Here is a 15,728-nt window from a genome sequence, read left to right as displayed (position 1 = left end):
CCTCTTGCGAAAGCGATTCGCTTCAGGCCTTTTATACGACGTATTAGGAATGTCTCGAAATTCGGTGTCATTAGAAGACATATTGAAATATGGCAACGGCGATAGATTTCAAACGCTCTGAGCAGCACTTCCATCCACATTAGTGTAAGTACTCGTTAGCTTGTATCAATTGATCGATCTAACGACCGGCAAAGCTTAACTACATTAATCCGAAGTTGCGATTGTAATGATGACTGGTTATAGTTGTGCGTACTTAGACCTAGCCGACTTCATCGTTGTCGCAGAGGAAACTCAGCTGGTGGTTGTAGGAATGGGGTGCTTGGAGCCATCGAAATCGACCTTGAACAGAGTTCAGAGCATCACAGCACTCGCCTTCCACGCCTCCATGATACCCTTGTCAACAGCCTCCTCCGGAAAGCTCACCCGACCCCATTGCCAACTCACCCACCTCCTTGCCATCACACCCTCATCCGCCCTCATCAAGCCGGCGGCAACGTTGGTAATCTCCGAGCGGTCGTCCCTTGTGTAAAAGACTCCCGCTCCGCAAGTCCCACAGAAAGACCGACAAACGTCCTTGCGGCTCCAATAGTGCTTAAGAGACAAGCCGGCGTTCGAGTCATCAGCCGTCGAGCCAGTCATTGCTCCGTGGTGTGTCGCTACCGGCTTCCCAGTATGAGGATTGATGATCTGAACGGGAGGGACATAAAGCCACGGTGTGAGAGATGCTCCAAGGTGGAGGCGGCAAGATCGGCAGACACAGGTGGAAGCGAAGTGTTTGTCGTTCTCGACCTTGCCATCATGGTCTCTCGGGATGTATCGATCAAGCTGAGGGATGGTGTTGTCCCCATGGTCGGCTCGTTGAATGCGAAGAGACACGCCGCCGCATCGGCATTCGACCTTCAACAAGTCGCCACTTTTTAGCGAGGCAGAGGAGCCTGCAGCGCTGAGAAGGCCGTCCAAATCAGCGTCAGGTATCTCGTCTGTCGAAACGCCGTAGCAAGGCAGCCGCCGATCGCCCAGCTGCCTCATCAGAGGAGCCACGCCACAATCGGCAGTATCAGATAGCCACATGTGAGACTCCACCTGTAGCACATCTGCATTCGCATTTTTCGGAGGGTCGATAGCACTCGCTACGACAAACCAGGCCTCCGAGTCATCTCGGTGTCTCCCGTCTCGGAAGTGGTGGGCATTAACGAGGAGTTTGGTACCGCATTTTGAGCAAAAGTACCGCGTGTGAGTGTCAGAGGTGTGGTACGCAGTGCACTTATTCAGAATCTCGGCAGTAGGCGGTGAAGGGAGATCTGCGAAGCCGGCGAAGAGCGCTCCGGTCGTATGTCTGCACGGCTTGCAGTGGCATAACTCAGACGGTGTTGGTAGCTCCTGCTGGTGCGGAAAGCTGATGGCTCCGCAGAGGCAGTTGACGCTCGCCGATGACATGGTGGACCCCTTTTCTTCGGTAAGACCAGAGTGTTCCTCTAGGTTGCGTGAAATGTCCTTGTAGTGAGGTTCTCTTGCTGGCGGGCTAGTCACTTACCTCTGGCTGTGCTAACGGCGCAAGCTGTCACCTCTTGAGGTCAAAGCAGACTCGTTCCAGCCAATACGTAAAAGAAGCTGGCATGAGGTCGGTAAGCGATACTGTAGGAGTCATCAGAGATGTGAGATAGTCGACTTGGCAGCCATTCTGGAGGTCACACCACCACCTGAGGCTGTGGTGGATGACCAAGCGGCTACCGGCGTTCGGAGTTTTTACTCGAGGGACGACTCGTCTCCCAACAGGTTCCTTCCATGCTTCTCGGCTCCGGCATGAGAGGCACAGCAAGCGAGCTGCTGGAAGGAGCCGTTGTATGATTGCTGTACTCACGAGAGCGGATTACTGTCTTGTTTGCTGGCGCTGGCTCGCGAAAGCGCTGGTTTGCTGAAGGCTAACAACCTCTTGCACGATGAAGCAATGTCATGATCTGACCACATGCCACAGCTGGCCATGAGCCTCGTCTCGAAATTGTCGAGGAGAACAGAAGGACGAGGAAACAATCACGAAGTCGACGCGGTGGCCCGAGCGTTCTTGATTTCAGACTTCACTTCACTTCACTCTCCCTTTTCCTTCCCTCCTCCCCCAAACGACAGCAGCTTCATACTGCGCTGCTGCTTGGAAGCTACACGCATTCCAACGATGGTTATAGTACGGTCGGCATCGAGACAGTGTGAGTATTTGGAGGGATCAAAGGCATGGCTATCGCGGTACAACAGCCGTTCTTGTGTGCCTCTTTGAGGATGTCATGTGAACATGATCAACGTTAGAGAGAGTTGCGAATTTCGTCTGGAGTTCAAGGTAGATACTATCCAAGTCCGGTGTTCACACGCTGCAGACTCGGGGCATGCACATCGGTACTGCTGGAAGCCATTGCTGGGGATCTTGACTAATGACACGCTCCGAGTTCCTTCATCCGGAGGGAGGGACATTCAGGCCATCGCCACTATAGGCCTCATCCTCAAGCTGGTCACGCTCATGGTCCCTGGCCTTCTGGAGTGGACCTGTGAAGAAGCATGGTCTCAACGCTACAGCAGAGTCGCGGCAGTAGGAAGTTCCTGACGAAGGAAACGAGGGCTTCTGTGTCTCGGACCATTGAGCGGAAGGGCTCTTTGATGCATGGTGAAGCACTCTGCTGCGCTTTATATCATTCTGCTTCTGATCACATGCTCGGCACCTGCTCGTCCATTACTGCGTGGCAATCCCACTGGAACGCTGTCAAGACTCAACCGGCACTTTAAGATCCTTCTATATCAATGCCGAGCTCGAGAGGCTTGCTGGCCTTTCGTTTGTTGTACCGATCACATGTCGTGACGCTGAACTTTCACGAGAAGATTGCTTTTGAGACATGAGCATGTGATCACATGTTCAGCATTCATCTAGCTATCCGACCGCATTGAGCCTAGTGCTCTCTGCTAGCCGGACTTGTCGCTCTATAATAGACGAAACTTCACCGATATACAGATTCTTCACCTACGTCGACATCCGCTGTCGCCGGTCCCACTCCGCAGACCCAAAAGCCGCCAACACAACAGTCGGTACACCTACGACGCCTCTGGTGCAGCGCCAGCACCATGCGCTATATCAAGCCAGCAGCAGGCGGCAGCATTGCAATTCACACCCTTCCTCCAGCGACGTTCGACTCCAGTGTCCCGCAGCTCTGGTCCGACGTGGCTGCCAGTCGCAAGAGCACTCACCCAGATGCTCCGGTGAAGCAGGTTTTCCGGACATTTGAGCTACTCGAGAATATCCTCCTGTACCTCGAACCCAAGGACATCCTCCGAATCCAGCGCACCTGTCGCACACTCGAGGAGGTCACGACAAATTCACCGCCCCTCCAGCGCAAGCTCTTCCTCGCCCCGGATGAGAAGCTGAATGTCCCAGACTGGTATGATGCGGATCCTCACCATGCGGAGCATCTCTGGCAAGACAGTGTACTCACAGGCAAACCGGCGCATGATCACCTCGCAACATCACTCGCACGCAAAGTCGATCCTGTCCCCTATCCGACTGTTGTGTTCAACACTCTAATCCTAACTTACGATCTCAACAACACTACTGACTTGACCATCAGCGTTCATTCCGGACATGACCTAGAGAATAGGAAGTTCGACTGCCTCGAACCTGTGCACTGGATTCACGACCTTCCTCGTGACGCAGGATGTCGCAAAATGTTCCTTACCCATCCCCCGGTAACACACGTTGTTGTCGAGCATGTCTGGAACGACAGCGGCCACGCTCTCGAAGAGAAGACAATCCACGCACCAGAGGGTGTTAGATATGGGCAAGTGATCGACGTCGTTCGCGAGGCCTGGAAGAGATGCAAAGAAGGGCTCAGCTACTGTGAAGGCTGGGATTACTGTGAAGGCTGGAGTTACTGTGAAGACTGTCGCGGGCGTGGCCGGAGACACTGGTGTTGCTTCTGGGTGAATCACCGAGCGCGGATCCGCGTCCCGAATGCTGCGATGATGAGAGTGGAAGATCGCGAACTTGTGAAGCAGATGACGACGGACTCGGCGAAGCCGCAGGAGGATCAAGTCTATGATCACAAGGTGGCACGCTGCAGTTGTTCACCATTGGAAGATGAGTATGACAAGTACTATATGCCCGAACTACCCGAACTACACGAGAAGCCGCCAATTTGGACTTTCAAGGACTTGGCAATTCTTTTCGGCGATGTGGACCCAGGATGGTAGAAGTGGTATGGTTCAAAGGTTGTGGCTTGCCGCTTGGATGATCAGAACGTCAACATTGCATGGATGGCCTCTGGGGTTGGTGACAAGGGACGAAGCGATTATATGATGGGGCTCAGCAGGATGCAAAGGTCTGCACTGCCTGCAACATGATCAAACATACATTACAAGCGAATTTTTGAGAAGGATGGGCAACATAGAAGCGTACATCCAACGTACACAAGGACTCTATGACTCCCCTCTCTCAGTGTACGCTCTAGAACGTGCGAACAGTACATTCACCCCAACTCGACTCGATGCTAGAACTGTAGCGGTTCAGTCGGATCTTACGTCTTCTTCTTAGCATTCAAAGAACAAGCAAATGTTCATTGACCAAGGCAGACTTCGCATTTGCCTATCCAGCTATTCATCTAAGGCGACTGCGGATAGATCCGGCAGATTGCCGCTTGCTCGCTTTCTGCTTTCTTCCAATGTCCTTGCCGCTCAACCTCTCCTCATCAGTCTCTCGGACCAGAGGAGGAGGCGAAGTACCTCAATATCTACTGAGATTGCGGTACACACTGTCTTCTGCGTGCGGCGAGATGCACACTACGTATGGTGTTCCCAAGCTGCGTATACTTCCTGGTGGCCACACGATCCCCAGCTCGTCCCTGCACGCGCCGTCTTCGTGATACGCGCATGGAACCGAGGCTGACATTCGAACTTTGCGACCATAGCGATTACCTGGCCACCCGCGATAATGGAAATCTAGAATATAACACCTCGAGGAACATCTGCTCATCTTCCAGTACGCGGCCTATCAGTGCTGGCCTGCAGTTCTTGCCCAGCAGTTCCGGCATCCAACTCGTACAGCTGAGTCGACATCAGCATCTGCTTGGTCGAATGCCCATGCAGCTCAAGCAACTCTTGAGACTGTGCCTCTGATGGATGAGTACTCTCATGCCACAGCTCTGTCGGAGCCTTTTTGTCATCTTGGAACAGCTCTGCTGGACCTTTCTTGTCCTCGTCCCACTCAAGAGGCTCTTCGATCTTTTCCGTGGTGCCAGCTTCTGTGAGCCTGGACTGTTTCTGCTTCCTCCTTCGGAAGTACCAAATGGCTAAAACTATTGCCGCTAACACAACAAGCACTCCGATGACGATGCCAGCAATAGTGCCAGCGCTCAACCCACTCGTGGCCTTGGGATCTTGTTGACGATGCACAATAGGCACAACACGAGGCTTGGCCTTTTCATGTACGGCCTGGCCTAGTGTGAAGTTGCCCAGCTCCCAGTCAACGACAAGATAGGCCTCTTGCAAGAACGTCCGCCCAAGCACAAACTGCGATTCATTCGCGGCGCGGCGAATTGGGAAGTAATTCGTGCTAGTATTGAAGATGGGGATTGTTGCTTGCAGGTCAAACGCTGCGTATGGGAGAATGATGTTCGTCGAGGCCGTTGAAGAAGAATTGGGCGCGATGGTGAAGGTGAATTGCGGATTGCTCTGGAGCAACCTCGAGTGTATGGTGTTGTTGACGGTGTACAGTCCAGACGCTCGGTCATATTGAAGACCAAAGCTCTCTTCAAGAAAGTCGCAGACGGTTCTGGGCAACCAAAGCTGAGATGTACTTGAGTCGATTGTCATGTTCAGGCCAGATCCAACAGGCACCGAAGCTGTTCCCGCAAGGGCTCCATTTACCCCGGCGAGGGTGCCAGTCACCACGATGCTTTCCACCATCACAGAGAGTGCATGGTTGACATCGCTATTGATCGGAAAAGCCAGGCCACTTGGCTCGAAGGCGGACTCGTCGTAGCCACCCAATATGAGACTTCCGACATCAGACCCTTGGAATGATCCGTCAGTCGTGCCGCTTCTGCATGATCCTTTGCCACTTACTATACGAAGCTCCAGCAGCATACCCAAAAGACAGGCTCGGTGAATCGTTCGCCTGCTTCACCGAAGGCACCAAGCTGGACACATTCTCAACGACCGTCTCAAAGCCAGAAGGATTGGTTGCAAGACCTAAGCTGCCTAGCCAATAGTCTTGCGTGGCGATACCAGCGATGAGTTGATCTGGTATTCTATAGCCAGCCAGGTCCGGACCAAAGCTGACCGTGTCGAAGCCGAAGAGACCAGCCTGCGTTGTAGGTCCGTACAAATTCTGTCCTGTACCAAGATACTGAAGGCCGATTTGCGACCATGTGGTCGACCTGTTCGTTTGAAATCCCAAGCTCCCAGAGTCCAGCGCACCTCTTGTCGCTCCACAATTGGGCAAAACAGACGACGGGATCCAGGTACAGCCTTCTGGGACTGGGATCCATACCTCACTGCTGAGTACAGAAGGCAGGACTCCGAAGTATTGCGCAGGCGAGCCCACACCAAGCAGGAACGTCGACCAGTTCCCATCATTCCCAGCCCACAGGGATGGCTGTACCACGACTGGAGCCGGTGTATTGATCATGTTGGGCGACACACAGAAGAGACACAAGCACTGCCCGTCCGGCAGAAGAAGGTGTTACGATGGATGAACTCTTAGCTTGCGACATGGTCAACAATGCTTGAAATACGTGCCTTGACTTCTTCTGCCAACAGATCGACTGCAACATCCAGCCACAGGGTCCTCGCTTTCGCTTTCGAGCTGCTTCTTGGGCAGGCCAACGGATCGAAGCCGAGCCTTTAACACCGGTTTATGCAAAGCGTTAAGTATAGCCGTGGAATTGTTCGTGCTAAGTCTTCTAGGCCCTGGAGGGCTATTCGAGAGCATTGCGGGAACCATTCCACCGACTTGCACAGCTGGGCGCCGACAAGTATACACCTGCACCCGCATTCGACTTGCACACGACGGGATAGCCTTGTCGCAGCCTTGCCTTGGCGGTCAGCCCATCTTGAGGAATTCGTACTAGTTCCGCTGCATGGGATGTTTTAGAGGCGTTTACCTGTCCAACTCGCTACCGACCCGCTGCAATTGGCCAATTTGGCGAGGAAGCTAGGCCTACAGTACGAAAGAAGGAGGCCAGCTCACATGTTGCTGCGTTGGTGTATGTGCAGAGGCCGAGTTCTTGCATGATCAGCCCACCGCGAGGCTCGTTGGATACTGCCATATATGATAACCACCATGCGGCACACGACCCTGGACGTAACCTCCGCCAGCCGGACAGATTCCTTACAGCTATCTGAAGCTTAGGAGCCTTGGACTGGGAGGTCAAGCGATCTGTCAGGATGGCAAATGGTGAGCTTCACTTGACAAGTTGAGATTTCCATCGTGCGAGAGGTACTGACTTCATTGTCTGGTAGCATCTCTGGCTGCAGTCCCGTACTGCAAACCTGCACTTTGTGTGCCGTGCTATCTGGGTGCAAGCGTCGTGCCATTGTCGTTTCCATACACCGTCCGGGAGACAGTAACAGTCGTAAGTAGCTGACCCAACGGAACTCCTAAACAGCCGATACTCACTTGCAGTTTCAATTTGACGGACTTGGTCTAGGATGTCACTCCCTATGCTTCAGTGCTGCCGAACGGGAGGACTTCGACATGGTACTCAACAGCAACCGAAACCTTGCGAGTCTACAACCAGTCTGGAAGCGATGCGATTTTCACAGACGGCGTGGAGAGGACATGGGTAGTGGAGGGCTCAGTGACGCTGTAAGTGGATGTGCCGAAGTGAACCCGCAGCCGCTGGGAGCTGACCATAAGACAGGACGTCTCCAACTACGTACGCTCAATATACAGACTTCTTTGGCGCTCCCGCGGTCCCCATAGGTCCATACGAGTGTGCTGAACTTTCTGACATCTCTGCATTGACGTTCCCGGCCGCTACGGAAGCCGCTTCACTCATCACCGCCCTCCCTGCCAAAGCTTCTGCGCATTGGGTTGGCGACGACGTTAGACCGATACCTCAACAAGTATTGCAATACGTTGGATCATTGGAAGATGTCCTCCAACAACTCGATGGCGAGGCACCGTCGTCCTGTGACCCCTTCTCAGTCATCGACGGCTTTCCATCGCGGCCGTCCGTCACTACCGATGCGCCATGCATTATCACGACGACAACGTGCGTTACTCTGAATGTCTCAACACTCTGCGAGACAGCTACTTCGACACAGTCTCCCGTCGAGGTAACTTCGTTGCCCGCGACCTCCCAACCCCCGGCCGCAAGCACGGTCTTTCATACACCGGCAAGGGCGCTGAGCTTCTCCACGGGTCCGACCATCTGGGCTGGCGATGGCGCCAAAAAGACGAAAGGTACCAAAAACCCGGAACCCGAGGGTACAGCTCAGCAAATCGACAAGCCGAGCAGTACTACGCGGCCTGGCCGCGAGCCAGAGACTAAGGATCCGGACTTGCCGACTAGCAAGACGCCAAAAGAAACAACAGCAGACCATACTGACGGGCCACAGTCACCTCAGTCCGAGGGTGTGACGGGACAACAGCCAGAGCGAACAACCAATAGGCCACATTCATTCCTGTCCGAGGGTGTGAAGGGACAACAGCCAGAGCGAACAACCGATGCGGCCGGTAATCCGCTGCCTAGCCAGACGGGTGAGGAATCAGCATTGCTTGCTGGAAGCGCAGCACAGAGCGGCACGCCTACGACAAGAACCCGAGATCCGGTCGGAGGCTACATTGAATCGGGGCTCCATCATGGCTCGCCAACGACGGCTTCCGAGAGCAGCAGCTCGGGCGTGGCGCCGGCGACAGGAGACAGTAGCCGTATGAGCCAGGAGGGCTGGACTCTTGGCTTGGTTGTCGTACTGGGATGCTTGCTGTGAAACCTGTCGATGGCTATCCAAGAGGTGTATTCCAATCTTTCTATGTCTATAATCTAGACCCCAAGAATATACATCCACCTCAGCTCAACGCCATGCTAAGACCAAACATCCACCCCAATGCAACCGCATCTTACATCACATCGTCACCATCCACCTTATCTCCCCTTCTATTAGCCAAATAGATCCTCCCACTCTCATACACACCCAAATACAGTCCGCTCCCCAGCATCGTCCACACTCCTCTCAACAACCCACCGCGAAACAGACCCTTCACCCCCGCATCCGCCACAATCTCCCGTGCAATCTGCATACTCCCTTTCCTACTAGGCGGCTTCGTCACATTCCGCACCGCATCCTTCAAACCCTCCTTCGCCTCCTGCACCGTCCTGCCCGTCGCATCCACCACTCCTCCCTTCCCAGGCTTTTGGTCCTCCGCCGCGCTTTCCGCGGCAGCAAGCATGATGCGCGTCTTGACGACATCCACCGGTGTCGTCACAACCGCAGCAATACTGCCACCAGACCCTGCGCTCGCGGCGGTGATCAACCCACTCTCCAGCAAAGTGTTCGTCCGTATACCCTTCTCGTCCCGATACCGCCGTATTCCCTCTTTAATCTTCTCAAACAACGGGAACTGCAGCGCAGTAAACGGCAAATTTCTCCCCGCGAGCGCTGTATACCCTCGCCACAATGCCAGAGGATTTGACTGAAATCTTCTCATTGTCTGCAGCGTAGCGTTTACTCTCGGCTTCCCATTATTGCGGGAGTTGTCGACCATCTGCGCATTCTGCTTAATGACCTCCGCGGGCGTCAAAATCGCACACGAAACCAACTCTGCCGTCCCTGAAGCAGCCGCATGTATCAAAGGCTGCGGCAGCAACGCCTTGCCATTAACCTTCGGATTGGAATCTGCGATCGTTGCTTTGACACCTTCATACGTCGTAAAGAAAGCTCCAGACGAAGGGAGCGTGGCTATAATAACACTCCCAACTCCTTGATAGACACCCCGGAACAAGGCGCGGTTGACGGTTTTCTCAGCGCCATTGGTGTAGAGCCGAGCGTAGTTGGGTGATTGGAGGCGGGTTTTGATCGTGTCGAGAGGGTAGACGATGAGGTCGACGGTGAAGGCTGCGAAGGCGCCGGCGATCCAGATGTCGAGGGAGGAGTTGTTTGAGGAGGACATGGGAGGGGTGGGGAGCGAGGGGGGTGAGAGTAGACGGGATGGAAGTGGTGATGTCGTCCCGTGTGCGTTATCGCAAGGATCTTGATCTTATCTTTTTTGGATCGGAGACAGGGCCGCTCTCGGAGACTATTTCCGGGCTTCCATCTGGTCTCCGCCCGTCTGTCATCAAAAGCCGTGTCGCACATGGAGTCGTTCGACCTCGTTATGGGCGGCAGGCATGTCGTTTAGTCAAACGTATGGTCTAGACCATTCTAAGAGAGCCATCTGCCCGCAGCGAAGTTCGACAACACCAGACCGGCTGAGAAGGACGTGATGATCGATCGTGAGACTCTGAGCGTTCCGCCTGATCGACTGCGACTCGCGACAGCTCCTGCACATAGAACTATGATTGAAGCCTACGATGGCACGACAGATCTCTGGCGCTCGTTCTCGTTGTTCGACAAAAGTCACGTGAGGAGGTGGACGTACGCAATCACTGCTCCGTGGGCACCCGTGGAAAGATGACAGCCAAGCCTTCGCAGCCCGTATGCACATATTACAGATCTATTCATGTGGCATCCATGGAGACCCATGGACGCAGTCGGTCGCCGGCCATTGATGAGAGTCAGAGAGACGCTCCAAGACCGTCTGCGCGCACGGCTCTCCTAATCAAGTCAAGCTCCGCCACGCATTTTCACTTTTTCGCATTACGACTCGACCAATCACAGGTTCCATCCTCTCTCGAAACGGCTTCAATGCGCTTCCGCCTCCGCTTGTGCAGAGGAGAAAGTGGATGCCTTCTCGATGAGATCCTTCAGACCCGCTACGGGTGACGACTGCGCCCGGAAGCTCGTTAAGATCTCATGATAAGCCTTGCGAAACACCGTCCCGCTGTCACGATGTCTGAAGCGGGTGCCCATTGCGCTCTGCCACATGGACGTACGAGGGTGGTATAAGTTGTGAGTCGCGGTACGTCTTTTACTATCCATCATCCATCTGTCTGTCGTTTGTCGACTTTTCACCCTGCGTCTCTTGGTGTATTCTCCTTCGATCTCAACAAAACGATCTCTTCCATTCGCACCACTCATCATCCGCCCCGACAAACCACACACAAACCACAACCATGCCCGTCGACCCCTTCGCCAACTGCAACTTCTCCCTCAACGACACCTCCACCTGCACCCTCGACACCTGCTGCCTCGCCCAATCCTCCTTCCTCTACATCCCCACCTACGGCGGCAACCTCTTCTTCACCATCTTCTTCGCCCTCTTCGTCCTGCCCCAACTCGGCCTCGGCTGGTGGTACAAAACATGGGGCTTCGGCATCGCCATGGCCGCTGGCCTCATCCTCGAAGTCATCGGATACGCGTCGAGACTCATGCTCCACGATAACCCCTTCGACGGCAACGCCTTCCTCATCTACCTCATCACGCTCACCATCGCGCCCGTCTTCATCAGCGCAGCCATATATCTCTGCTTAACGAGGATGATGGTGCTGCAAGGCGCGCACCTCGCGCGAGTGCAACCGCGCTGGATCGCCATCGGCTTCATGACATCCGACTTCATCTCTCTCTTATTACAAGCCATCGGCGGCGCCATCGCGGACACGGCCGATGACCATGATACCTCGCAGGTCGGCATCGACATCATGATAGCGGGACTCTTCCTGCAAGCCCTGTCCCTCGCGGCTTTCATCGCCGTCTTTGCCGACTTCAGCTGGGCGTGTCGCAGAGGCGTGCTCGATATGGACCCGGAGAAGCAGCGGATTCGCAACTCGGCGCTGTTCAAACTCTTCACCGCCTCGCTCCTTCTCGCAGCCGTCGTGGTGCTGATCCGGTCCATCTTCCGCGTGGTGGAGTTGTGGCAGGGATTCGAAGGCGAGCTCTGGAACAACGAGACGGATTTCATGATCCTGGATGGCGCGATGATTGCGATTGCCGTCATTTGTCTGACGGGCATGCATCCCGGCTTTGCGTTCGGGAGGGGCATGTGGGTGGCGGCGAATTGGACTTTCAAGACGAGGAAGGATGGGGCGGGGTATGAGATGAAGGGCGCGGAGAGGGGGATGGATAGTCGGTCGGGGATTGTGTCGACGGAGGAGAACTCTTGATGGTTATGCGTACGTGTTGTGGATAGATAGCTGCTAGAGATGGATTTTACATTGTTCTTCTGCCAACACCGACCATCTCGCCATCACTTCTCGTCGTCCCCTCCTCTCTTCCTCAACCACCCCTGCAACCCCAAGCCTACCAGCCCGATCCCCATCACCCCCACCACTACCGTCAACGCCCACCCCACACCCAAAGCCGTGATCAACCCCTCCACCCCCGCCGTCCCTCCCGCCCCAACCAAACACCTCGCCAAATTCACCGCCGCACTCGCACTCGCGCTGTTTTCGGGGAAAAGATCAACCATGTACGTCGACACCATCGCTTGAATTGATACAGCCGTCCAGCCTGTGACGAAAGTCGCGATGATGGGGACGGAGATGTGCACGCCGTATTCGAGCGTCCAGCCGAATGTGAGCAGAGCTCCGCACTGCGCTACCGCGAAGAGAGGCAGGAGACGGAGACGTGCTCTTTCAATCGGGAACAGCTTCTCTTGCTGCGCTTCACCTTCACTGCATACGGAGTGGACCGACTGAGCACGGCGGTACTCCATATCCAGCACCTTCCCCGTGACGAGGGTTCCGAGCATAGCGCCCACGCCGTTCGCGATGAAAGTCAGGCCGATTTGTGTTTCGGAGAGGTGGTATATGCGGGTAAAGAGCGTGGACATGGCGGTGATGCTCATTTGCCAGGTGGTGTAGTAGATTGCTAGAAAGGCGATGGGGAGGATGGCGCGTTTGTTCGCGAGGATGCGGAGGGGAGCGAGGAAGTCGATGGGTTTGTGTGGCTGGACGGGATGGTCTTGTGGTTTTGAGGATGGTGTTTGGTAGCGCTGGTACAGGGCGAGAGGGTGCCGATGGAGCAGGTTGGTTGGTTGGAGTGAGCCGTTGCCGACGAGCGATCGTAGCGTCTCTGGAAACGCAAGCAACAGCACGATCAGAAACACTCCGGAATACATTGTTAAAAACCAGAAAATCGATCTCCAGCCCAAACTACCGGCCAGCGCGCCTCCAATAATGGGTCCAGCAGCGAGGGGCACCAGCAGTCCAGCCTGGAAGACACCCATCATGCCTCCGCGCTCAGCACGGGTGGTAATATCACCTATCACGCCAGATCCAATGGCAATCGTACTTGCGCTGCCTGTACTCTGCAAACAGCGCAACACCAGCAGTGTCGCGTAGTTCTGCATATTGGCCAGCCCAATGCATGCACCCAGGAAGACGATGAAAGTGCACATATACGCCATCCTTCGTCCTTTGACGTCTGCAACCGCCCCCCAAATCGACGGTGCGAGACCTTGGAAGATCATGTACGTCGTCACCGTCAGGTTGACCAGCGTAACAGAGACGTCGAGGTCATTGGCGATGGTGGGGAGAGCCGGGAAGTAGATGTTGCTGGCGAAGCCGGAGAAGGTGGCGGCTGTTGAGACGAGGATCATGAGGAGCCATTTCTGGTGGTGGGTGAAGGTGCTGTAAACTTCGTTGGGCGTTGTTGGCTTCTCGAGTTCGGCGGTCGGGGATGGACGTTCGGGTCGAGCTGTTTGGTCCTGATGGCTTTCTGGTTTCATGTTGTGGTTGCTGTGCATGTTTCTTGTTGTTATGTCTTTGTGCGTTGGACTTGGGCTGTGAAGGCGGAAGTTATATACCTTGAGACGCAAGGCGGAGAAGAAGGCGACGAGCTGAAAGGCCGAAGTCCGGTCTTCCCGAACTCCCCGATTCGGCCGCCATTCCGAATGAGCCACCTGTTTATTCCAGCATTGCCGTCTCTCTTCCACCCTTGATGTAACTGTCGAGAATCTGTCGAGAAGGTTCCGAATATCGAGCAGCTCAAGCACCATGCGTGCAGCTCGTGACGGCATAAAGGAAGACTCCGTACTCGTCCACGTCTTCAAGCCACTGATCAATCCTCTCTCTCCTCAAAGCAACCGCCTCAGGTGTGGCGCCATCAGGAACCCGCCAAAGCTCATCCAGACGCAGGCCGCCGTTGTTCCAGTCGGCCAGATGCATGTTGTAAGCTGCTTTCCACTCCTCTTCAGAAGGAGCCCGCCAAAGATGCTTCCCAGCTGGCGCCGGCAGCCCTGCAAGCTCGGTGCCCACGAACACGGGGAGGTCGTCGTTGACGCAGAGCAGGTTATCGAAAAGGTACATAGTGTACAACGTACGCCTGATAGATTCGGCAATGATCCACGAAGACCACCGCGGGCGGGTATGGTCCAGTTCAGAGGAACAGGCCACACCGCGAGAGCAGGTATCGCAGGCGAGCTGTTGGAGGTTCATCATGTATTGTCGCAAGGCCGGACTGTCTTTCTGTCCTAAGTGGAAGTAGAGGGTCATGACGTAGATGAGGTATGCCTGGAAAGCTGCAAGGAGGTCCGCATGGTGGTACGTAGATTTCAGTCCATCAATCTTTGCCATTTCTTGCTCGAACAGTTGTATCGCCAGTGCCTCGCTGCATGCTGGGCCTTTGGCACAAAGCTTCGCCAAGTTGATGCAGTTGTGCAAAGGCGACGCTTCGCTTCGCGCCTCCAGCTGTTGTTTGTGTGCAAATGGTGGGAGAGTGCCGTGCCGGATTAGTCCAGACGTATGAGCCTTGAGCATGCGATCGACGTATTCGTGAGTCGCAGGAGGCGAGACCTTCGGACGCTGGTCGACGTCAGGAATGAAAGCCTTCAGCCATCGGTTTTGGATGGCGCCGGGCTCGATGGTGCAGAGTAGCTCGGGTGAGGTCTGCTGTGAGGTTGTGGTGCCATGCGATCCATCTGCAGTGATGGTAGGCCCATCAAGCCAGTGTTGTGAGGCAGCGTTGAGGCCAGAGAGTGAACGCGTCTCTGGAGTGGGCCAGCCTCCAGCATTCTCGCCAAAGCCAGAAGGCTCAGGCTGTCTGTCAAATTCAGAAGGTCGTGAGTCGTCTACTGCCGGGGGCCTGGCAGCGCCTTCTCCTGGCCCAGCCGACGAAGTATCCTCCCTCGCCCGACTTGTCCGACCTCCTGGGTACACACACCGAACTCCCCGAACCTCGCACCTCGAGCACCCCTCAGCCTTATGATCGCATCGGACTTTCGCCTGCGAACAGGCCTGACAAGCCTTACGTCTCGGCAGAGGCGTGCGCTTGACTTGCTGCTGTTGCTGCGACATGCTGAAGGTGAAGAACTTGAAGTGAGGATGTGGATTCCGGAAGGTAGGGTAAGCTCTGGAAACGAGATTTCCAAAATACCTACCTACTCCCAAACACTACATAAGAAATGGCCGCCCTCAGTCCAGCAGCCCCCTCCAACACAATCTCGGAGACCACCTTCCCTCAAGCTCCCCACACACTTCGCTCGTCCTCTCGATCAGAGTGTGCGTCATTCTAAACCCCCTCCCAGACCAACCGACTCGACACAGAAGCGAGATTCGAGCCGGTTTTGCACGTGGCGTTCAGAGCTTCCGCATATGTGCGCTGGTGGAGGAGATGCTGTGAGGCACCTATTACAAAATGACCTCGTGTGTCCGTCGGTT

At 55.0% G+C, this 15,728-nt stretch overlaps 8 protein-coding genes across 8 annotated transcripts; 3 read left to right on the top strand and 5 right to left on the bottom strand.

Moving 5' to 3' along the window:
• Positions 1-351: 351 nt before the first annotated feature.
• LTR77_006950 (uncharacterized protein) lies at positions 352-1,437 on the bottom strand (the record flags this gene model as incomplete). Its single annotated transcript, XM_064804189.1, has 1 exon — positions 352-1,437. One exon carries the CDS (start codon positions 1,435-1,437, stop codon positions 352-354), a length of 1,086 nt encoding a protein of 361 aa, XP_064657990.1.
• Positions 1,438-3,102: 1,665 nt separating this feature from the next.
• LTR77_006949 (uncharacterized protein) lies at positions 3,103-4,224 on the top strand (the record flags this gene model as incomplete). Its single annotated transcript, XM_064804188.1, has 1 exon — positions 3,103-4,224. The coding sequence occupies one exon, from the start codon at positions 3,103-3,105 to the stop codon at positions 4,222-4,224; it is 1,122 nt and encodes a 373-aa protein (XP_064657989.1).
• A 774-nt stretch (positions 4,225-4,998) lies between these two features.
• On the bottom strand, positions 4,999-6,658 carry LTR77_006948 (uncharacterized protein; the record flags this gene model as incomplete). Its single annotated transcript, XM_064804187.1, has 2 exons — positions 4,999-6,041; positions 6,094-6,658. The coding sequence occupies 2 exons, from the start codon at positions 6,656-6,658 to the stop codon at positions 4,999-5,001; spliced, it is 1,608 nt and encodes a 535-aa protein (XP_064657988.1).
• Positions 6,659-7,416: 758 nt separating this feature from the next.
• Positions 7,417-8,964, top strand: LTR77_006947 (uncharacterized protein; the record flags this gene model as incomplete). Its single annotated transcript, XM_064804186.1, has 4 exons — positions 7,417-7,426; positions 7,492-7,604; positions 7,680-7,837; positions 7,893-8,964. 4 exons carry the CDS (start codon positions 7,417-7,419, stop codon positions 8,962-8,964), a joined length of 1,353 nt encoding a protein of 450 aa, XP_064657987.1.
• A 46-nt stretch (positions 8,965-9,010) lies between these two features.
• LTR77_006946 (uncharacterized protein) lies at positions 9,011-10,144 on the bottom strand (the record flags this gene model as incomplete). Its single annotated transcript, XM_064804185.1, has 2 exons — positions 9,011-9,017; positions 9,099-10,144. The coding sequence occupies 2 exons, from the start codon at positions 10,142-10,144 to the stop codon at positions 9,011-9,013; spliced, it is 1,053 nt and encodes a 350-aa protein (XP_064657986.1).
• A 1,102-nt stretch (positions 10,145-11,246) lies between these two features.
• On the top strand, positions 11,247-12,233 carry RSB1 (phospholipid-translocating ATPase rsb1; the record flags this gene model as incomplete). Its single annotated transcript, XM_064804184.1, has 1 exon — positions 11,247-12,233. The coding sequence occupies one exon, from the start codon at positions 11,247-11,249 to the stop codon at positions 12,231-12,233; it is 987 nt and encodes a 328-aa protein (XP_064657985.1).
• An 83-nt stretch (positions 12,234-12,316) lies between these two features.
• Positions 12,317-13,798, bottom strand: LTR77_006944 (uncharacterized protein; the record flags this gene model as incomplete). The annotated part of the gene is made up of 1 exon (XM_064804183.1): positions 12,317-13,798. One exon carries the CDS (start codon positions 13,796-13,798, stop codon positions 12,317-12,319), a length of 1,482 nt encoding a protein of 493 aa, XP_064657984.1.
• Positions 13,799-14,057: 259 nt separating this feature from the next.
• LTR77_006943 (uncharacterized protein) lies at positions 14,058-15,365 on the bottom strand (the record flags this gene model as incomplete). Its single annotated transcript, XM_064804182.1, has 1 exon — positions 14,058-15,365. The coding sequence occupies one exon, from the start codon at positions 15,363-15,365 to the stop codon at positions 14,058-14,060; it is 1,308 nt and encodes a 435-aa protein (XP_064657983.1).
• Between the last annotated feature and the right edge of the window lie 363 nt (positions 15,366-15,728).

Source organism: Saxophila tyrrhenica (assembly GCF_035928015.1).
Source record: "Saxophila tyrrhenica strain CCFEE 5935 chromosome Unknown scaffold_10, whole genome shotgun sequence".
NCBI lineage: Eukaryota > Fungi > Ascomycota > Dothideomycetes > Mycosphaerellales > Extremaceae > Saxophila > Saxophila tyrrhenica.
Note: the sequence above shows the minus strand (reverse complement) of the source record. Positions and strands in the feature narration are given on the sequence as shown.